The following is a 23446-nucleotide window of genomic DNA, read 5'->3' on the forward strand; positions in this document are numbered from 1 at the left end:
TGTGTAGGTGATTAGATTAATGGTGATTGGATCAATGGTTTCATTTTAATAGAATGTCTAATTAGCACTAATTAGTACTGAATTTCTAATTTGTACTGCTGTTAAGACAAATTTAACAAGCTTAAATCTTTATAATGAAACATTTTAGCAAACACAACAGCAGTTGGTAGCGTTCAACATTTATAGACCCGCGCAAAGCCTCATGGGAGCTGTTGTAGTTTTGAACACTATCCAGATACTTTTGCCTTTTTCTATTGTTAAAACTGCCTTTTCACATTTTAGCAGCGTGGTGGGAGGTGAGATATTTGGATGGGAAAATGAAAGGCGCGATGTTTTCAAAGGGAAAAAAAAAATAAAAAATAAGCCTGTGCAGTTAACGCGGAAGTGGGACTGGATGTGTCGTTAGGAGTCAAGGATCCGCGGTAGGAGTCTAGAGAGGTGCACTCGATGCATCACAAGGGCGGAGTTAGCGAAGCAGGAAAGTTTAGCCTAGCAGGAAGCTCGAAGGCTAGTCGGTGCCGCAGCGGTGGAAAAAGAAAGAGCAGCAGAGTTGTCAACCGGTGCTCTCAGGGGGGATATTTCTTCGGCAGATACGCTGTCACTCGGATCCTGGGAGTAGTTGGTTTTGGTCTGGTCGCATTTTTCCTCGACTTTCTAGGAGGAGGGAGTTCTTTACCAACTAAAACACCAGACACTGGCCGGAGGTAGAGTCTAATCTAGCGGCTGTAAACGGTGGACAGCAGCTAAGCAACGGCCGTTTTCAATCAGGTAGGTTATGGGAAGTGGGCCGGTGGGGTTACTTCAGTTTTACAGGGAACTGTTTCCCTCAGGTGTTTTCCTGCGAGCCAGGTAACAAAGAATTGTAAGTCAGCCGTTCATCACACCTACCCGCTACCTCTTTTTCCGACAACACCTGAAGCTAACTAACGTTAGCTGAAGTTGCTGACATTTCTTCCAGCTCAAGGGCTAACGTTAGCTGGCTAATCTTTACTCCTGTTATCCCTAGCTTAAGTTAGTTTAGTGTTGACTTGTTCACAGCTAATTTGCACATTTGGTAGAATTAGACTTGCACTGCCCTCTACACAAACAAGTCGATTCAATCAGCATACGGATTGTTTGGGTTAGCAGTAATTTAGGATTATAATTCAGCAACTACTGTTTATATTGTTTTCTTGGTGGATTGCTATTATGCCGACTCTATCGTAACGAAATAACTCGTAAAAAGCGTCGTTATGGAGGTTTCTCCATTTTCTCCAAACATTATCCTTTACGTAGATCGGCGTGGATGTTACTTGACCGTGTCGGTGAAGATTCATCCAGGTGAGGTTATCACTTTACACTAAACAGTACACCGTATTAAACACCATAACGTGTTTAAGTGGGCGTTAGCATGGTTACAGAGAGAAGCCGTTCATATAGCAAGACATGGGCTCTGAGGAGAAAATAAAAGTACATTTAGGAGTGGTTTAACTTATGTCGTAGTGGGGAACTAACCATAGGTGTTTCTTGATTACTTCATCGTGTAGGTACTAGTCAGGTGAGTAGTATCTGCAGCTCATGTTGCCTAATAATGGAAACCTCCGCAGGTGCATTCACACCAACGTTTGCTTCCCATTCATACATGTGTGAAACGGGGCGAAACCACGATCGCGAATTGACCCGCTTCGGCTCATAGTACGCTGCTGTGATCTAACTTGAACTTTCTCCAATGTCCATGTGTAGCTGATTTGAGGCAGGATGTGAGGTTGACATCTCATTCAGGGAAATGTGTGCTTCTATTTGGGAGTGATTCTGTGAGGTGAGATATTAAAAGCAGCAGAGAAGAATGAATGTTTGTGCACATTGTTTAATTTATAACTGCTATTGTTAGCTCGTTAACAATTCTAGCTTTTACAATTTGTTTGCACTCACAACATTACCCACACTCGTTCCTGTGCCCCTGTGCTTTGTGGCCATGGCAGCAAATTCCGCCAGGTGGAGTCTGGTGTGAATGCACCCTAAGGCCCGCTAACATTAGTAAGGTGTGTCCTGTAGCCAGGTATGTTGGTAAGCTTTGACTCAACAGTCTGGTTTCTGAGCATGAGTAGTAGGTTAGCATGGAGGGGGGCAGGTGAGGGGGTGTATGAGGAACAAGCGGTAAACCTGTTGGACAAGTTAAAGGGGAATTCAGGACAGTATAGGTTATAGAGTAAAATAATTACAATACACATCCAGACTCACATTTTGTCAATTCAACCAAAGCTAGCTCTGTTGTAGTTATGAACTGTGTGAGACTTGTTAGTCAGTCAGTGTCTATTTCTGAAAACTGTTTAGATATAACCTGGTCCCCCGCCTCTACTGTATAATTCTTAGTGTGATCAACTTTGAAAGACAAAAGTTACAGAGCCCGCGCACTGTTGACCACAAGCTGCAAAAAAATGTTGCACAATCAGGACAGGACAGTGAAGAACACACAGCCAGTGTCCCCCTGCTCCACCTGCATCAGCGCAGGAGTATCCAAACAAAAGGCCTTTGTTCTCTGCAGATTTGGTACTGTCCCACCTGCATAGTCCACCTGAAACCATTATGGAGGCAATAGAAATGGTCCCTCCTAGTGTAGGGTGAGCCAGTGAAACTTTGGGCATTTCTACAACATCTTAGTTGTACAAACAATGTCTTGTCAAGGTCTTTTACAGTGTTGTCTTCAAAGACTTCCTTTTGTGAACTTTGAACAGGAAAGTAAATTCTTCTGAGCTTGCGCTGGTGAAATGTCCGAGAGGAATGACGTGCTTGTAAACTTTAAACTTGGCACAGGCTGTAATGCTGCGTTCGAGTGCTGTTAACTGTTAACACAATTCCTGTTTGACTTAACATTATCAGACGGGGAAACAAAAAAGTTCTGTTATTAGATATAGGAAGTTGAAATGTCCCCTCGCTCATGAGGTGTTACAGCACATACACCACCACCTCTTTGTGTTCATGACTGTCATATCACGGTCTATATTTAAGACTAATGTGTGGATCCAGCATTCCTGGAATGACACTGTCTTATTGTGTTTAAGTTAGCAGTAGACTTCTATATAAATTAAACTCAACAATTAGTTGATCATGCCGACCATTTAATAACAAATGTGAAGACATAACTTTGCCATAATTGAGACTTCATGTTGCTTATAACAGTTTAAAACCGAAGCTACATGAACAGAAGTTTAAAGGATGAAAGGAATTTGGCCTTAATAATTAAGGAAATTATTTCAAACTTGCCAAACGAAAACATCAAAGAGACTTCCTTATCTCTTAACACATTAAAATATTTTACAACATATGGCTGACATCGTAATTCATTCATATGATAGTGTTTAGTTGCTGTTTACTGTAGTTGTCTGTGTTAGGTGTGGAACTGAATCTAGATACGAGATGTATACAGTGTATTTGACAGAATTTTGGTTCAATTTCTGGTTGTATCGAGTGGGTGTCTGTACTGTAGACCTGTCCACAGCGGAAGATCAAATATTGACTGTGTGGAATTTGTATTTACACATTAACAGCCTATTGACTCTGACACACCTTATTTTCTAATACTGAAGATCTTGATTCAGGACTAACAGTTGATGACATATGTTAAAACATAAACATTTTAACTGGGTTAACTGGATAGTGAAATTAATGCAAGATCAGCAGGTAGTTTTTGCAAGAGAAGAGGTCTCTGTCCAGTCTGATTGTTCAGAGGTTTAGTGAGAACCTGTTAACTCATATTTAGTCTTTGGCTACAGTGAGCAGTTTTGTGTAAACTGAACTTCTGATTGTCAATTTTAACCAAGGTCATTTAAGCAGTGATAAGTGCTAGATCACACAACTTGTCACATTCGCACAATTAATTTAAGACTACAGTAGCTCAAGTCCATAGAAGTTGTTGAGAGAGACAAATCTCTAGAAAGTAGGGTTTGCATTAATGACTATTGAGAAAGGGTAAAGGGTCACTACTGATATATGTGAATGCATCCTTTAGTTTGTTGGTGTATCTGCAGAGCTTTGTCAGTAAAGTTTCATGACGCATCTCAGTTCACCCACTACAGCAGAACAAACGGGTACAGAAGGGAAAGAGCAATGGACCTTACCCTCTAATTAATCAATCTCACCTTTATATGGATATAATCTAAGTGTTTTTTTGTGCTATCTGAACATCTGCTGTATCCAGTGGTAGGATTTTGAACACTAAATGAACCACAGTCTGACACAAATCTTTGTCCCTAAACTATTCATTAAAAGTCAATACACTATTTTTGAGTATTTACTGCATTCACAGTATTGCAACATATTGATATGGGGATCAAGTCACTGTCGTGAATGAAATGCAGTGAGAGTGAAGTCAAACGCAGTGTAATTGCTCCCGTCAGAGACAATCTGAGCTTGCATAGTGTAAACGTTGTGTTCCAATCGCCCTCATCTTCTCTGTGTCTACATGGTTCTGATTACAGGAAACAGAGCAAGTTAGTGGGAGATATGATATCCTGCCAGCCACACCCGACAACTAAAAAGATCTCATTTAAGCACACAGTTTGTCGTGTTTTCAGCAGCAGTTAACCTAGCCTCGGCATCACACTTGGTTTCTCTTTTATAGTGGTCTGACACCCCCCCCCTTCACCGTGCCTCCTCCTCACTGCACCAACCTGATTAGTCAAGCCCTAACCCACAGCGCATCATTCAATGCTGACTTGAAGTGAAGTAATTCCCCTCACCACAACCAGGAATAACTTGGTGATCAACATTTTCAAATCAGGGTGTCAGGCCCTGATATGCTTTTTAATTTGTGTTTTTATCAACAGCTCTCGTGTGTTTGCGTGTTGACAATTGATTGTGCAGTACATGTGTTCAAGCCTGTCCCCATGGTTTCTTTCGGAGCTTCATTTTCCTACACTGAATTAAAATTTATGACTTGATCAATCGTCACTTGGGGAGGGAATAATAATGTCTGCACCTATTTTTTTCTGTCTTGCAGCAAGTGCTGGCATAGCTGCTGATTGCACAAGTCCATAAGTAGAATGTTTTGGATTCCTCACATTTCCTGGCCACTCAATTGTTACTGTACTGCACTATGTCATTGAGACTAGTTTACAGTGGACTGTGTGTTCAGGTTGTCGTGTTCAGGCCTGTGTTTGTGCATTTCATTCCTTCATTGACTACCTCCTTAACTAAGATGGCTCAGGAGATATGTTGGGAATTTGATGAAATCACCAAACCGTGGCGTGAAAGATAACAAACAGCATCTTGCTATAGGAGTGAACCTGTTTCAAGTGAAGGCCATTTACGGTGGTATATTGGACAGCACAGATGGCCTGAGTTTCTGAATGTGACCTTTTGAGTCAATAAACCAGTTGTTTGCTACCAAGGGTAAATACTGTATGTAATCTTATCTTGCTAAAAGATGAGCTCACTGTAGATCAAACAATGTTACGAAAGAGGCTGTGTTCACTGTCATTCGTTGTTGGTTGTTTCTCTCTTCACTCTCACTCTTCCACATCAATTTGAATTCCTGGGAAAGTCCACACCTGAGGGTGGGCTGACCTGATCTGCTCTGTTTCGGTGTTGCTCATTTCTCGACTGCCACAGCTCTTCTGAATTACTAACAGGTACTTACCTGTTACTTCACAGTAACCTTGCCAATAGTCAGTGGCAATATAAATGAACTTTTGATGAAAACAAAAGTAAATTGGGGTATACAAAATATGCACATAATCGTTGTGTTTGCAAAAATGACTGTTGGGAAAGGAACCTGGTGTTGTTGAATTGACAGATTTTCCCCTACAGAATGGAAAACATCAAATCTTCCATTTCAGTCACTCTGTTATTAATAACAGAGTGTGAATAGCCAGGAATGACTTAGTCACAATGTGGAAAAATACTAATTTACACGTTTTCCCTAAGAGTGATCTATTTAAAATATAATTTTATGTGACCTTCTTCAGTTTAACATCTGCAACAGAGAAAATTCTATCACTAATACTCTGGATAGCAAGTCTGGTACTGTCCAAAGACTAAAATCCATACAAAAATCTTTAGTGACAAAGCAACAAGTTTGGGGATTATGTAGAGGGCTAGTTCTTGGCCAGTTCTGTGCTCACAGTGAGGTTGTTGGCTGGAGTATCATTCTGACTCTGTATTTCTGTCTGAACCTGACCTGAGCCCAAAGTGTGGTGGCTGAACTCAACAAGCAGATTTTATTTTATATCTGTACCCAGCCAGAACTTGATGCAGTTGAGTTTGTGAAACAGATTCTTGCGTGCAAATTCATGGTCTCTAATTTGTGATCCCTTAGGTAATGATGGGTCAGGTTTGGTTGGAGATGGGTATTCTACCTCTAACTAGTTGCAGCCTTTGTTTCTTCTGTGATGTTTTTTTTAGTTATTATTATTATTATTATTATTATTATTATTATTATTATATAATAATAATAATAATAATAATAATAATAATAATAATAATAATAATAATAATAATAATAATAATAATAATTCAAATATGCAATAACTCAAATTGGTATTTAAGCACAGAGACAAGGTATTTGATGACGTGCGACATGACTTGATTTGGTGACAAGTTTCTGTAATCTGTAGTGAAAAACATCTTTAAAGGTCAACTGTCCAGTCTTTGGGACTCTGAGCTAGTCTTTAAGGGTGTGCAGGCCTTAAAGCAGAGTTATTCAATCACTAGCACTCTGACAAAGTAACGTGTGCTCTGTGACCTACTCTCTGTTGGATGTCCTACATCGCTGTATGGTGATCAGGTGCAGTGTAAATTATTGAAAAGCTTAAAAAAAAATAGTTTCCTTGTTGACTAACTTGTTGAATATTACTTTTTGTCTTCATTTTGGCCACAACCAGGCTGTGTAGTGTTTACAGCAGGGCAGTACAGGAGGTTAATATGTGTGAACAGACAGCTTTAAACATCCCTTCAGTTAACATAATTGTGATGTTCATTCCCCTGCTTGCTGCCAGATTAAGTATCTAGTGTAGGAATAGCACTCGCTTCTTTAGTAGATATGTAATTTATGCTTGAATGTCTTAAGTTATATGAAAGGCTGCAATTAATCGAGTAGGAGGCAACAGCTGCTGTAAATGAATTATTCTTTTGCTATATCAGCCTGTGTATCTTGTGTTGTCCTCTTCTGATCTGTAAAGGAAGGCATGCACTTATGGACTGTCCAGCAAATTATGAATGTTATTTGGTTGAGATGACCAGTTGGACCTAATTGGCCAGAGTCTGTGCCACTCTTAGTGCTCACTCAACAGAAATTTTTTATGTACTATATTTAGATTCTCTTGCAGTATTTACAGGTCTATCTACTGCCAGAACTCCTAGTCATTATCAAGTGTGGAACGATCGATTATTACTGGAAGAAGACAGACACCCTGACAGCTCAGATTCAATTCCAGTTGTCAGCCTATCCCCTTTATGGAGGCAGTCTCAAGAGTCACTAAATACCAGAGAGAGTAATGTCACTCCTATAGGTTGTTGCACATCCACATAGACTGAATTAAACCACGTCATACAGCCTTAATACATTTATATTTAGTCATTTGGCGTTTTTTTTAAAGCAACCTGCAAGATACAAGGCAAAATCAGGGTAAGCGTAAGGAGGTCTTACCTAAGGACCCCTACTGGGCCACAGCTGGGATTCGTACCCTGAGCCTACCACTAAACTATAAACTAACACGTAATATTTAGCACTTGTGAAAATGTTTACAAGAAATTCTCATACAGATATTAAAATAAAAATTGTGATTAATTAGATTTTAGTTTTTTCTTTTTCCGTATCAGCACATTCCTGTCGTAGCCCTTGGAGCCCTTAGCTGTTGCTTGTGAAAGAGACCCTCCCACACAGCCATTGTTATGGCAGAGCTTATGGTTTTGAGCTCTCTCCACTGATTGTGCTTGGTCTCGGTCTCTGTGTGTTTAGTTTACATGTTCAGTTGGAGACATCAGGTTACTTGGGTAATCATGGAATGTGTTTACAAGCTCTGTAGTAACATGGCTACTGTAAATCAACATATATACACATTCCCCATCCAGGAAGCTGCAGTTGGAAATGTCTGACACTACTTAGCAGTGAGTAAAGGCTGCAGAGCTGATATGAGGGTATAATTTGGTCTGAGGCAAATAAGCTGGTTCAGACGGAAAACTGACTCATGGCCCAGACCATTGTCACGGACTTGTGACTCTGTGGATCACACGACGGCATTTATGAGTTTTCCCGTCTCTGTGTCTGAAACGCTCGGAGCTGAGTGCCAGTGAGCGAAGGAGCCAGTGAGCTGAGGGCCTGTTCTCACAGCAGATGCACAGACAGCGTGGCTTAGCGGCCCAGGTGCTGCTCTGTGGTCCAGCCTTTCGTTCACGTGATGGAGCTTAACCAGTCACTCTCTCTGTACGTCGTGGGCGCTTAAGCCACCACTGTACTGCTGACAAATGTTGTCTCTTACAAGATTTGTTCCCTCACTCTTGTCAGTGCTTTCCTGTTTGTTGACTTACTTTGTGTTGCTAAAAGAGAGAATTAAGGATGATATTATTCTTTCCAATGTCCCCACCACCAACATCCCCACCCATCACCCTCTTCCTGTCCTTTCTGTCTTTCTCTGAAGTCGCCTCTGTGGAAACCACCTTTATATGTGGCAGGTGTTTTCACTAGCTTTTGTGTGTGCGTACCTCAGTGCGTGTCTTAAAACAATGGTTTCTTAGCTGTGTCCTGACTGACCTCTGACTGTCTTTCCTTTAAGGGGAGGTGTGTGTGTGTGTGTGTGTGTGTGTGTGTGTGTGTGTGTGTGTGTGTGTGTGTGTGTGTGTGTGTGTGCGTGTGTGTGTGTGTGTGTGTGTGTGTGTGTGTGTGTGTGTGTGTGTGCGTGTGTGTGTGTGTGTGTGTGTGTGTGTCAACCTTTCCGACAGAGTCCAGATAAAATTTTATGAATTAATTTAGTTTATGGTGCTACCCATTTATTTGGATGACAAGTTCCAGCGTGACTGCTCTGATTGGTTGTTACAGCATGTCACATTGACAGTGCCTCAGTTAAAGTTCCAACCATTTGATGTTTAAGTTAAAAATGGTTGTGGTCAGACAGGACTATTACAGAAAGAACCACAATGCTTCTGCAGTATCAGAGACCTGGTCCACCAGTGCTAGATAGATGATGGTATGAAAAGTGATATTACTCCCTGAACCCCAGCAGTGACTGACTTGTTTAACATTACATTTTGATACAGATATTGTATAGACTGAGCAATACTGTTCAAGTGAAGGCTTGATATTTATAGACAAATCTGCTTTGTTTCTGTGGTGGACTACAAGTTTATCAGAAAACCACTCATGATATGACTCAAGCCTATCAACCACATTTTCTGTATACCACATGTTGCCTCTGTGGTGTTAGCACTCCTGCCTCACAGATTAAAGGTCATGGGTTTAAATCTGCCAGCCAATTTTCTGTGTGGACTTTAGATGTTCTCGTTATTCCTGTGTGGGTCTCTGCCTACAATTTAAACACATGCAGCTAGATGTGAATTTGAGAATGACTGTGTATACTTGTGATCTGTTCAGGGTGTTCTCCACCTCTTACCCACTGACCAACTATGGACTCTTAAGCGGTTGTGTGATGCAGGTCACCATTTGGGGGGGAGGGGGTCATTTTTCAGAGCTATTACGTTTTGACTAGTTACGAGTGATTTCCGGTAAATAAATAGTCCCAACCTTAGCATGTGCATTGTTTTTTCCAACCATATTAATAATTTTCTTTCTTTTCCTTCCTATCTCCATGCAGTGTGCGCGAGTGGGCCTGCAGGCTCCACGCTGGTGCTGAGACACAATGAAGAGGCTCAGGCGACACGGCCAGGAGTCCCAGAGAGATCGAATCAAACAGGAGCTCTTCCAGTTCAACAAGGCAAGTAAACCTCAGCACAACATCCAGCTGTAGATGCTTTACATAAGGTAAAGGGGAAAGTAAGGGAGATATAACAGTTGGAAGAGTTGTATCACCTACTCATTTAAATTGTGTTATGTACATTGGTAACTCTCCAAAGCCAGTTGATTGGCTGGCTGATACATTCTCAATTAGAAGTAGCTATAAACCATCTGGTGAACAACAGTAGAATGAAAGAGGAATAGTAGACCATAAGCTTGCTGTTATCAGGCGACAGTCTCCACTCCTGATGTTGGTCTTCTTTGATTGGCTACAAAGGCAAAACCCAAAAACCGAAGGAGTAAATTAATTGAACTGCTGCCAGGCTGTTCAAGGAGTCTGAGTCTTCTTGTTTCCTGTATCTTTTACAGGCTGTCAGGGCAGACAGTAAACGGGTCATTAAGGATGTGTTTACACCCATTTACAGCTAACTGTAGGAGTGGAAATCAGACTTGTGTATGTGCACCCAGTGTGACACAGTGGAATTTATAACTCAGAACCATGATGGTGTACTCTGTTACTTAAATAAATCTGACAAAGAGCTTGAACATATCTTTGTGCTTCTAGCCCCTGAATAATATTAAATGACAGACCTCTGTAGATGTTCCACAGATGGTGTGAAGACAACTCTCAAGTGGAAGAAAATGTCATGTTATGAAGCCAAAATCCTGATTAATCATCCTCAGCAATTACAAAGCCCTAATGTAACCACAGATATTAGCAGCATTACAGTCATATAAGAAGCAGGTCTGCAGTGACAGAGGGTGGGTTTCAATAATAGGAATAGGATATAGTTCTGTATCTGCAGTTTTTCCTGTTTCTTGTCAGCCTGCAGTTTATCTGTAGCCTGTTTATGTATCATTGTCAGCGATGTCACATCCTCTTGTCTGTCCACTCTCTCATTATTCAGACAGTGGAGCATGGATTCCCCCACCAGCCTAGTGCTCTGGGCTACAGTGCATCCCTGCAGCTGCTGGCCATCGGCACCCGTTCCGGGGCCATCAAACTGTATCCTTCACTCTACCTCGATATAAATAATTGTTAGGAAGGAATTCTAGCGTTGTTTAAACTCAAGGCAGGAAGTGCTAATGAACAGCTGTGACGCTTCTAAATCCTCACCTGCTGCTCACGAGCTTGTACTTCAGGTATTTCCCTTTTCCCACGGTGTTGCTCAACACTTCCACCCCCACCCGTCATTCTCAGACAGTCTGTGTTGCCTCTCCCCACTGACACAGACACACACTCGTTTGGATAGTGATCGCTTGTTCTCTCACCAAGTTAATCCATTCATATAGTGCAAGAGATTCACAACAGGAGAAAAATCTGTGTCGCTATGAGTCACCATATCAGAATACTGTTCTTTTTATGACACACTCATTTCAAATAATAGTGTAATGATTTACTCAGACATGTCGACAAAAATTCCAGAATTAATTCAGGATTATTACCTACCAACTTTGGTATTCTCCCAAAATTACACAGTAAAAAGTAGTTGGTGCCATTTGTGGAAGTAGTGTCAAGTAACAAGTAGTTCAGGTTACTGTATTTGTGCAAGTTGTTTAATAAGCAGGGGTGTGTTCTAAAACCAAGAACAAAATTGCGACTTGCACATCTAAGGTTTTGTGTCGCAGTTCCAAACCACTCCCCACCCTCTAGCCAGGCAACTCAAAGACAGCTAGATGAAGCTGAACTTAGGGATACAGACGCCTGATCGTTTAGGGACTGAGTGTCATCATCAAATCCAGTCTGTCCTTGACCAGTTCTCAGATATGGAGCTCCAGGTGTGGAGTTCATGGGCCTACATGATGAGAACGCCGCTGTCACACAAGTGCACTTCCTCCCCTACCAGGTACAGGCAAAATTTGAATGGGCAACACACTACCAACAGCTTTTTACTTTATAGCCTCACTTCTTCATCACAGAACAGTCAGTCTTTGTATCTGATAACCTCTTCTACATACTTGCATACATCTTTGTTGGACTGTAATGGTTGATTTTGTGGCTCATGGTTAGGCTGGACTGGTGACTTTGCTGGATGACAACAGCCTGCACATGTGGACTTTAAGAGCCCACAAAGGACTGTCTGAGCTTCTGGAGATAGGACGCTTTACGCTCACTGGACCACCTGGGTAAAATACATATGCACACATCGCATTTCAACTAAATGCTAATTCCAACTTTCACTTTCGAGCTGTAATTTCTGCCCTCCTGAAGTAGTATTTAGCAATACCACATAAATAGTAAGAGACATACCCACTAGTAAATAAGTGTCAACAACATTGCTGCTACAACAGCAAACACTGGTTGATGTTATTAGTAGTAGTAACAGTTAGTATGGCAAGTTTAGTTCCTGGTCCTTTTTCTTGAAATTATTCAGCCAAAACAAAAACTGTCAAAAAGGTCTATCATTTAAGGGGTTATACTTTACTCTTCATCTCTTCTTCAGTGCCCCTCCAAGTGTAACCAGAGTGACAGCAGTGCTGCCCCACTCTTCAGGGGAGCTGCTGCTGTTGGGTACAGAAGGTGGACATGTCTTCATAGTTGAAGTCCCTGGGTTCAGAGAGGTGGAAGAGAGGAACATCAGTCTGGACCAAGTTGCCAGCAGGTTAGTAACTACTAATGAGACTGAATTGGAGATTTATACCCGCAGATTCATAACTGCTGACAAATCATCATCCTGACTCTCCTGTCTCCTCCAGTGTACCAGACGACTACATCGGCCGCAGGAATCTGGAACACGTAGAGGCCTTACAGGAGAACCCAGTCGACCCAGACCAGGTCGTTATTGGCTATGGACGAGGTCTCATGATCATATGGGATCTGGAGAAACGTTGTGCCATGCAGCACATCCCTGCCACACAGGTACCTGTTCTTTCCGGTGTAAATGACTTAAGTGGAATCCCTGTTACTCATGAGGTATAATCAGCAATTATCTTTCATATTTGCTATGTATGTTTTCATTGTAATCATAGCAACTTGAGAGTGTGTGGTGGACGGATGATGGAAGCTACATTCTCAGTTCGCACAGTGATGGAAGTTATTGTCAGTGGATCGTGGGCAGAGAGGATGTGAATGAGGAAGAGGAGAAATCCGACATTCCATATGGTGAGGAGGAAAAACCGTCCACAGCACAGTCTTCTGTAGCGGTGGGCAAGAAATGGTTTTCTTACTTTTCTGTCTTTTGTTGCAGGACATTTCCCTTGCAAGGCCATTTCTAAAATAGTTCAGCTACCTACAAAAGAAGGGTAAGTTGACTTTATTCACCAGTGAGATTCAACCGTTACATGCAGCAACAGTTTCTCACTGTTTAAATGTGTAACTTTATTTCTCATTTGTGTTACGGGACACATTGTTACACATTCATCATCATTTGGACAAACTAACCTGAACATGAACGTGTGTGTAGGCCACCATTCCTGCTGTTTAGTGGTGGTATGCCGAGGGCCAGTTATGGGGACAGGCATTGCATCACAGTGATCCACAGTAAAACACACGTGGCCCTGGACTTCACCTCCAGGATCATCGACTTCTTTGTCATCAAAGATGGACCGCAAAACACAGGCAGGCAACACACACTGCACAACATTTGAAGATTGGCTAATCCAGAACATGAGAACATGTTTGAATGCAGAAAATAATATGGTTAATGTATGTTTTTTACAATAATTAGATGTTAGGGTTATTACGTATACTAATTTACGTATGCTATGTCTGTGCTAGAGCTAAGCTAGCCGACTCCAGCTGCTTTTGAAAAACATCCTGTTGATGTCTCATTTGTGCAACAGCAGCTTCTTCCCTTCACAGTCAGGATAAAATCCCTACATCACTATGTCACAGATATGTTTGAAATACTAAAAATACAAGTCAAAAGACCACAATAACAGCTCTTAAGGTAAAATCAATGCCCAAAGACAAGTGACGAGAGATGTGGATGTATATGTTGTGGTTTTGATCTGAGTTTCAGAATAGTCACACCCCTATCATTTCTACTTGGCAGTAACATGTGACATGTATCTGGATGCACAATATTATAACTAATCCAATTTAGATAGATGGATCTTTTAGACTGCTGTCAAAAGATGTGCACCCATGACGTAAATGTCGACAATTGTCCTGCTGTAACAGGATTTCTCCCGGTAAGCTGCTTTCTTGTGTACATGTAAACACACTGACTCAGCTGCCACTATTGTCCTGGTGAGTGTGTAAACAGATTGAATCATGTGGCATATCTGATACACTTGGACCACGCACCCACATCGTTTGTCATGTCAAGTGATGTAACAGACAATTTGAGTTAGCTTACTTCTGGTTTAGTTTTCTACTAGGCATTTTCTGCTGAATTTAAAATGGTTATTTGTTGTAGTGAGATCATGTGGCCTTCGAACCCTATTCCCATCTCAGCAACACTTTGTAGAGAGCTGTGAGTCTAACCTTTCTACAGGTGTGTCTGTCTGTGTGTGTGCCCTTGGCTGGTGTTTGAAGAGCAATTTCAGGGTTATAATTAAGTTTTGTTAGGGTAAAGGCAGTTATTTGTGATGGTTGGGGTAAGGCAGTACATATGATAAATTAAAAAATTGAAACATAGTAGGGGGCTAGAGAATGCATTATGTCAATGAGTGTCCTCACACTGACTGCCAAACAAAAGTGTGTGTGTGAGTGTTGTATCTGTGGTCACTGTTATTAACTCTATTCTACTCTTCTGCAGGAGATCCCAGTGCTCTGGTGGTCCTTGTAGAAGAGGAGCTGGTAGTGATCGATCTACAGACGGCAGGCTGGCCAATCATTCAGACCCCGTACCTGGTTCCCCTCCACAGCTCAGCCATCACCTGCTCCCACCACATCTCAGCCATTCCCCTCAAACTGTGGGAAAGGATCGTTGCTACTGGAGACCTGCAGAACACACACTACTCGAAAAAGGTGCACCGTCTCCAGATGTCTGCAAAGATTTCCATTCTCACTGTATATGAGACACAAAGAGTTGACTGTAAATCTTTAATTTCAGTCAACTCTCAAGTCTCCAGAATAGCATAATTTTTTGGTGATTTCTAGAAGCCACTATTATAATCTATTTGATTTATTATCCATAATTTGTCAATGCTTGGATTGTATACAGTATGGTATATTTGTTATTTGTTACAGTAAAACAATTTACTATTCTCTATTGCAACATTAATCTCAGACTGTAGTGAAGTGAAGGATCAGATTGTAAAATAAATTGTACTGGTCTGTCTTATTGTAACTCTGAGTTACTCCCCCACAGTGCTGTTCATCATATATGGTATGCAGCACTCTGAATCTACATGCATTCCTTCATTTCTGGTTGAACACATGGCATTAAGTTGGTATTATTGTTAAACCTTAATTTCCCCTCTATTCATGCAGCCATGGCCAATCACAGGAGGCCAGAACCTGGCTCCAGATCCTCCCCAGAGAGACCTGCTGCTCACAGGGTCAGTCTGGCTGAACTTTGTGAACTTTGAAAAGATCTATTGGATTTTTTTTTTTTTTTTAAAGCATCTTAATGGTATCATTGTTTTTTTTTTTTTTTTTTTTTTTTTTTTTTGTGTGTGTGTGTGTGTGTGTGTGTGTGCGCGCACGTGCGTGCGTGCGTGTGTGTATGTATGCAGGCATGAGGATGGAACAGTGCGTTTCTGGGATGCATCAGGAGTCTGTTTGTATCCAATGTACAAGTTAAGCACGGCTGCAGTCTTCCAAACAGACACCGATCCTAATGACAACATGAACCAAAGCACTGAAGGGGAGTGGCCGCCGTTCAGAAAGGTGTGCAAACGTTTCCAGTGTCTTTCTTTTACCTTACCTTTACCTTTAACTTTATTCTGTAATAATAATGCAATAAAAATAGGAATAATAATGTTCTACACATTGTGACTTTATTGTTTATTGCACAGGTTGGCTGTTTTGACCCCTACAGTGACGACCCACGACTCGGCATTCAGAAGATCCATCTTTGTAAATACAGCGGTTATCTGACTGTGGCTGGAACTGCTGGTCAAGTAAGATGATAACAATAAATATTATCTTTAATATACCATAAGTTTATCATAATTTTTTCCTTTTGCATGCTTCTTCGGTCACTTTTTGTGATGCATGGCTCTTATTCGCAGCATCAGTATCTTCTTGACAAATAGGAAATTCAAAATGGCATTTAGTATAGTATTGTATGAGAAGTCAGTCCGGTGCAAAAACCTCAAATCCTCATTGTTTCACTTAAGAGTGTGTGTATATATATATTTTTTTTTTATTTCCTCATTTATTCCACTGTGTTTTGTTCGCCTTTGCAGATCCTGGTGCTGGAACTGAATGACGAGACTGCAGAGCAGACCGTGGAGGCTAAAGTTGTGGACTTGCTGCAGGGCCAAGAGGGATTCCGCTGGAAGGTAAGAAGTTTTAGAACGGTTACTGCGAAGACAAACACATTACTTATGATTTATCTTTGAACTATTCATAAGGTGCTCATCACTCTCTGAGAACCGGAACATCTCACAAGCCTGTTACTTTTGTTATATTGATGGGTTTAATTAGGGCCACACTCGGCTGGATGTGCGAGAAGACCCGGTGTTGTTTCCTCCAGGCTTCCAACCCTTTGCTCTGGTCCAGTGCCAGCCTCCTGCGGTGGTCACCGCCCTCACCCTGCACTCAGAATGGAAGCTGGTGGCTTTTGGCACTAGCCACGGTTTTGGCCTGTACGACTACCAACAGAAGAACAACGTCCTCATCAAGTAAGGAGACACAGAGGAAGAGATGAAGCTCTTCAGGAAGTCTCTGCTCTGTGTTTTTGCAGTTGTACACATGACAGTGTTCTTGCTCAACCACAGTCTGTGGTGCTGTGAGTAAAGGAATAGTTTCCACTGATTTTTCCAGACAAGTCTTAAACTGGAAAGCTAGTATGAGGTCATAACATAGTACATTTGAGGAGTGATACAGATGCTTTATAAAGCTTATGTTGCTTTGTGCCCTCATTGGTTATTACACTGATACTGTATCCACTTGTCTGATAGTTCATCCTTTGCCGCTTTACTGTTTGGGACTCTCCTGCATGAGTGTTTCATGGTAACTTGCATGAATATTGGCTCCACCTTACATTCCCACAGTCTGTGTGTTACCAGTTTGACAAGAAGATGTTTGTTTTATTGAGGTGGTTCACCTGGCCTGTGCAGAACATGTTTTCCTCACTTCAGGGCCAGAGACACACCAAGCCATCGTCCGCCAGCTTGTTTTTTGTGGTGTACCCTTCACAGTTGGCACTAGTTGGACACTTCAGTCAGTGTATTTTCAGTTTATTCAGCAATGACCCCATCAGTGAAAGAGATCACTCTGATTAAAAAGTAGGGCCCCAGTGCCAACTTTCTATCATACATGTACTTGATTTGAAGTAGCTATAAACTGTGTGTGGTGAGTGACGGTGGTGTGAAAAGTCTGGTTTACTTTCATTTATATATCTGCAGTCCTGTGTCTTGTTCTATTTTTCCTTTTTGAATGATGCATGAAAACTAACACCACCTGCTGGTATAAGGAGGTATTTGCTAATGCCACGGTTTGGCCTAGATAAGGCGATGTGAGGCAGCATAGCTACCTCTCTGTCATCTCTAGTTCTTTCATTTTGGCTTGGTGTGTCACATCCCATAGCTGCAGACCTGGACTCTGTATCAACAGTGCAACATAGTTTCCTCTTGTAATGTTGGCAAGCTCAATCCCCTCTTGGTGTTGACACTTCACGCTTAATTTTAAAGGGTGTCTAGAACAATAAGTCAGGCGATTTTGCCATTTGGGATCAGGCACCCATAGTAAACTTGACAATATGTACCATGCAATTTTAAATGTGCAGCTCACAAGGCTGAATACCTGGGTGCCAATTCAACCCTGTGCATGTGTAGAACTGTCCTAATAGCATCTGTCATCACATTCAGGATGTGATGTACATGTCCCATTTTTGTAGCTTTTGTGTTTCACCCTTGTGACTGCCAATTAGTTGTAGTCACTGTCATGTCAGTGGTGTCAGGTTTTTTCTGACAATTAAATTGGTGTTCTCTGCTCTCTAGGTGCACTCTAAATCCCAGTGACCAGCTTGCCATGGAGGGTCCTCTGTCCAGGGTGAAGAGCATAAAGAAATCCCTCCGTCAGTCCTTTAGGAGAATCAGACGCAGCAGAGTCTCATTAAGGAAACATCATGTCAATAATGCAGCCAAGGTATCTGCACAGCTCTGCTGCACTGGTTTTACTGGTCTTGTGTTTATTGTAAAGTGATTATTGTATTTATTCAATGTGAGGTGAATAAAAGTGGAAGAAGAAATCAATGCCAGAAATGTACATTTCACTCATTACTCCATAACTTTCTTAACTCTGAGCAGCTTCAGGACGCAAATGCTCGTCTGGAGGCGGAGCTGGCAGAGATGGAGTTGGCACCTGTCCAGAGGAAGATCGAGGCTCGCTCCTCTGATGACTCTTTTACCGGCCTCGTACGAACACTCTACTTTGCCGACACCTTCCTCTCAGACAGTGAGCTCTGCCATCAAAGACCAAACATAGTCAGTTGAAAAAAACCCCCATTAACTATTGTAAAGTTTTTCACACATCTCCTCATTCTTTCACAGGCTCACACAACACACCTTCACTGTGGGCAGGAACAAATGGCGGCTGTGTGTTTGCTTACATGCTCCGTGTTCCTTCCATAGAGCACAGAACAGAAGAAGCCGTCACAGCACAACCTGGTAAGAAGCAGTTTTGGAAGTTTTGCGTTTTTCAGGTTGATCTGTCCTCACACTGTAACTTCCCCTCCTCCCTGTCACTGCTTACTTGAATCCAGCTAAGGAGATCCAGCTGATGCACCGGGCTCCTGTAGTTGGTATTGTGGTGTTGGACGGTCATGGCGCTCCTCTTCCTGAGCCCCTGGAGGTGGCCCACGACCTGTCTCGTTCACCTGACATGCATGGATCACACCACCTCTTAGTCATATCTGAGGAACAGTTTAAGGTCAGAATCTCACTCACTCACACACACAACAAGTTACTGTCAACCTAGCCCCAATGTAACACAGGTAATTTTGATGCAGCTTTATTTAAAGTTAACCATGGTCATGTTTGTTTAGGTTTTCACCCTGCCTAAAGTGAGCTCAAAGATGAAGTTGAAACTGACAGCTATGGACGGTTCCAGAGTGCGGAGGGTAGGTGTTGCCTGGTTTGGTAGTAGTCGCACAGAGGACTATGGTGAGAGCGGCCTGATGGTTCTGACTAATCAGGGCGACGTGCACGTGGTGTCACTGCCTACAGTAAAGATGCAGGTCCACTACAACTGCATCCGTCGAGAGGATGTCAGCGGCATTGCTTCCTGCGTCTTCACCAAGCACGGCCAGGGTAAAGACATGCCTACGCCCACTTGTATTCAGTCTTTACAGGGACGGATCAAATTGCGCGACTGTGGAACTAGACGCTTTAGTATCTTAAATAAGGTTAAATCAACTTTTTGTCTCTCTTCAGGCTTCTACCTGATCTCTCCATCTGAGTTTGAGCGGTTCTCCCTGTCCACGTGCAACCTTGTGGAACCTCACTGTTTGATTGAGGCCCCTCTACAATCAGGCACCTCCACTCAGCACAGGCCACAACCGAGCAGAGCTAGGTGCATACGCCTTGAGTGTCTTTATTTTATCCTGGAAAGCCTTTAAAAGTTATTTTGGTCTGAGATGTTTGTCTCCTCTCTCTTTCTAGGAATGCCAGACAAGAGAGTGAGGATGCAGGTAAAATGTCTTTCAGGCCTCTAAATGACAAAAACACAGCAGCATAGTTACACATGCGCCTGCCTTTGATCTGTTTGTCATTGTCAAATTGTGCTTGTGCTAATGTGCTACGTCTGTTTTTATACACACACCTACACCTTGTTTGCGGCTGACTGTAATGACACGTCCTTTGCCTGCTGCCTGTGTGTTCCAGAAAGCGCAGCTAGACGTGTTATGGAGCATGCTTTGCTGAATGACGAGAGTGAGTACTCTATAGTGAGACGAACAAGAGAATTAAAACTGTAAAGCAGCAATATCATACCGCAGGCCCCTCAATTACTTCATATACTATGTACTTCAAGTCTGGCTTCTGTTATTATTGCTCCATGTGTTGCCTCTTCTAACTGGTATGTCAGCTTTCTGCTCCCATTGTCCTCAGACACACCCATATGAGCAGTTTGGGAACCTGAACTATCACACAGCATTGTTGACCAAACATTTGTCCCATTGCATGAGTTGGACACTTTGCTTTGACCCCCAACAAGCTGTATCCTCATGTGACTGAACTGTTGCTGCGGATCTCATATGAAGTGTGGGATGTTGCAGTCACTGGTTAGTTACAATAATGTTGTGTTTTCTTGCAGAAGTACTTCAGGAAATCCAGAAGTCACTCGAAGCAGACCAGACGTGAGTATCAACCACTCATTCACTGATACTGGCACATCACACGTGACAAGGCAGTGATCAAACATGACAGGTTTTAATCGGTATCGTGACTTACTTATCTCCACTTTATATTTGTAGTAACAAATGGTTATGTTTGTGATTTGATTGTAGCCTCAATCTTAAACTCTTGACAAGCACAACACTGTTTTACCTCAGCAGCAATACATATTTTTCAAACATCCATTCATGTTATATTCTAAAAGTGATCACTGAAGCCGTCCAACCAACTGAGAGTAGTAACCAGTCATGTTGCTAAGAGCTGTTGTGTTTGCCCTTAGGTCCTTCCTAGGTAATAATGTGAAGAGTGCTGTAGCTTGAGGACCGTTGCTTGACAGTGGAGGTGAGATGTAGCATATTTTACTAACGGCAAATTAACAGTTTTGGAATCAACAGACAGTGATGTCCATTTGTTTGGTGTCTTTATGTTGTCTACCTAGAGAGGACTGTCCTGTTGATGCATATGAAGCGCACTGCAGCCCCGCCGCAGCAGCCGCCTCCTGCTTGGCCAACACAAACACTACTGACCCTTGACCCCTTGCCTCAGTGACTGACCTTCCTGCTGACTCTCAGCCCACCATGACACCTCGTAGAGAGACACCAAATGGCTGTTGGCTCTGAGCAGCACAGGCTAACGGTGCACACAGAGACTGAAGGAAGAGACACCACCTGTGCCTAAAGACCACACACTGTACACAAATCAATGCTGCACGGTCACAACTATTTAACCCAAAGCTACAGAAGCACATTCCTGATGTGTGACCAATGCCATAATTCATCTGCCATAGATGCCACTTGTTGAAGCTTGAATAGCAGTTATTCCCACATCCAGCCGAAAGCCTTTATTTTTATGCAGGCCTTTTCATGTGGACAGTTTCCACTGGCAGTCACCACACTCTGCTGTGCTCTTCTCAGGCCGTCATCTCCCCACACGGATGTTCAGCTGGAAGGAATGATGGGGTGATTTCAATAATGAAGATGAACATATTTTGTAGCTGGATTTTATGTTATTTGTGCCTGTATTTGTTTATTTGAAGAAACCATAGATTTATACTATGGAAGCTGATATCTGCCAGAAAAAGAAAAGAAGTCAGATGGGAAGTTAGAAAGCCTAAAAAAAAATCTTTGTGAGGCCAAATTATATTAGATAAAAAACAAATTTTACATTTAGACAAATTATGATGTGTTATTTTTGAGTCAAACCCATGAGATACCAACTCATGATTATGAGATTTTACATTAACATATACTTTTGATATTTTAAGTGAAAGTAATGGCAAAAAAATGATATGCTAAATTCAATCACGATTATGGGATACTAAAGTAAAACAATGTTCAGGTCAAAATCAGTCTTTGTTTTTTGCACAACATTAAGTTAGTATTCATTTTTCTCAGTCATCATTTTTATTTATGACAATTTTGTTATATAATCATTTTTATTCAAGTCCTAATTTTACTAAACAGTGTGAGTTTACTCACATGCTAATTCTGACTGTGTGTCATAATTTGGTGTAATACTAATTTTGATATAGCATTGTAATTTGTACTCATCATATTTTTGCATCAGTTTTCATTAATACCTTATAAATTGACAAGGTTTGATTTACAATTTTGACTCAAATGTGACATGGTCACCTTTAGCTTGTATTGTGCATCAGATCATCAGAATTAAAATGTTATTTGTTGTAATTTTTTGGAGAATTTAGACAGCCTGTTGCATAATGTCACCCTTAAAAAGATACTGTGAGAGCTTGATTTCTTTTTTTGGCATGATTGAGCTTCCTTACATGTGGAAAATGTTTTCAGCGACGTCCCAGAACAGAGAAAAAGATGACAAGTTGTTTTATGTATGACGAACCACATCCATGTTGCTTGCTTTTCAATTTTACAGCCACAGTTTTCTAAATTAGCGATAGCATTAAATAACTATTGTACCACTATGTACTGCTAACACAGCCCTTTCCACTACTGCGGAGCTCACAATGCTGTATTTTGTAGGGGGGTGGGTGTGGGGGGTTTGGGTTTCTTTGGGTTTTGGTTTAGACCGATTTCTATTAACCTTTTTGTTTTTAATGCCAGCAATGAATGTTATTTAGGAATGTAATTGTAAGCTATTGTAGTCTGACATTTTAATATATACAGTATGTATGTGACTCTGTACCTGTGGGCCTGTTGTAACTGGGGTTGGCTGCTATTTAGATCATACAAGGAAATATTTTGGTACTGTGTCTCAGAATGCTGGGTATTTTAGCATCAATCTAGAATATATTTTTGTAGTGAACTGATTAAGAACCCTAATTTTAATTTTTTTTTTTTTATTGTAAAGTCACTACAGTTTCTTGTGTGTAAATATTACATGTTTTTCCGCAAGAACAAATGTGTCTGGGGTTTTCTTTCTGGGGGTTATCTTCACAGTATGGAGAATGTTTTTATTTCCTAATCTGCATCATTCATCTCTGAACTACATAGAAATTCCTGACAGTGTACACAGTGACAAGAAAAAGTGTGTGAACTTTTGAATTTTTATTTATTTAATTTTTTTTGCATTAATTTGTTATAAAACATAATCTGATTTTCATCTAAGTCAAGAGTATTAACAAATATGATGTGCTTAAAATAATAACATGGAAAAAAATCTGATCTTTTATGTCTTCATTGAGAACAACCATGAAAACTTCATACTGCTAGTGAAAAAAGTATTGCCCCAACCCCCCATATGTAAGTCGTAGCATCCATAGCTTATTGGGTTGAGGCCTGGGCTCTGACTTGGCCACTCCAAAAGGCAGATTTAGTTTTTCTGAAGCCATTCTGTTGTGAACTTGATTTGGTGTTTTGGGTCATTGTCCTGTAGCATCACCCAACTTTGAATTGGAGTTTCAGCTGGCTAGACACTGATGCATCTCCCTACTTGGTTTGGATTGGTATGATGTTTTCATGATGCTATGCAGTAACCTTTTTATGCCAGTCCACAAAACATTTAGCCAGTACTGCTGTGGAGTGTCAATGTGCTCTTTTGCAAACGTCAGGCATGTAGAAATGTTATTATTAGTGAGCAGCAGCTTCTTTCATG

General features: G+C 41.4%; 1 protein-coding gene across 2 annotated transcripts; it reads left to right on the top strand.

Annotated features, from left to right (window-relative positions):
- Positions 1-451: 451 nt before the first annotated feature.
- Positions 452-21917, top strand: llgl2 (LLGL scribble cell polarity complex component 2). 2 transcript variants are annotated; one of them, XM_026352001.1, is made up of 27 exons: positions 452-768; positions 9786-9905; positions 10834-10931; positions 11691-11772; positions 11937-12052; positions 12370-12528; positions 12623-12785; positions 12896-13028; positions 13114-13168; positions 13330-13484; positions 14629-14840; positions 15306-15373; positions 15551-15704; positions 15833-15937; positions 16226-16321; positions 16467-16663; positions 17984-18131; positions 18293-18440; positions 18536-18652; positions 18748-18914; positions 19030-19294; positions 19418-19556; positions 19646-19674; positions 19868-19915; positions 20298-20340; positions 20658-20719; positions 20817-21917. In XM_026352001.1, the coding sequence occupies exons 2-26, from the start codon at positions 9831-9833 to the stop codon at positions 20695-20697; spliced, it is 3012 nt and encodes a 1003-aa protein (XP_026207786.1). In that variant the 5' UTR covers positions 452-768; positions 9786-9830; the 3' UTR covers positions 20698-20719; positions 20817-21917. The 2 variants fall into 2 exon arrangements, with proteins under 2 accessions (XP_026207786.1, XP_026207787.1); XM_026352002.1 differs by lacking the exon at positions 19868-19915.
- The last annotated feature ends 1529 nt before the right edge of the window (positions 21918-23446 follow it).

Source organism: Anabas testudineus, chromosome 19 (assembly GCF_900324465.2).
Source record: "Anabas testudineus chromosome 19, fAnaTes1.2, whole genome shotgun sequence".
NCBI classification, from domain to species: domain Eukaryota; kingdom Metazoa; phylum Chordata; class Actinopteri; order Anabantiformes; family Anabantidae; genus Anabas; species Anabas testudineus.

What these genes read in the sequence shown, in the direction of transcription:
- llgl2 (XM_026352001.1), top strand. Translation starts at nt 9,831, where the DNA reads ATGAAGAGGCTCAGGCGACACGGCCAGGAGTCCCAGAGAGATCGAATC. An exon ending in CAGCTACCTACAAAAGAAGG is followed by an intron (nt 13,169 to 13,329) that starts GTAAGTTGACTT and finishes ACGTGTGTGTAG; the next exon opens with GCCACCATTCCTGCTGTTTA. An exon ending in TGGCTGGAACTGCTGGTCAA is followed by an intron (nt 15,938 to 16,225) that starts GTAAGATGATAA and finishes TCGCCTTTGCAG; the next exon opens with ATCCTGGTGCTGGAACTGAA.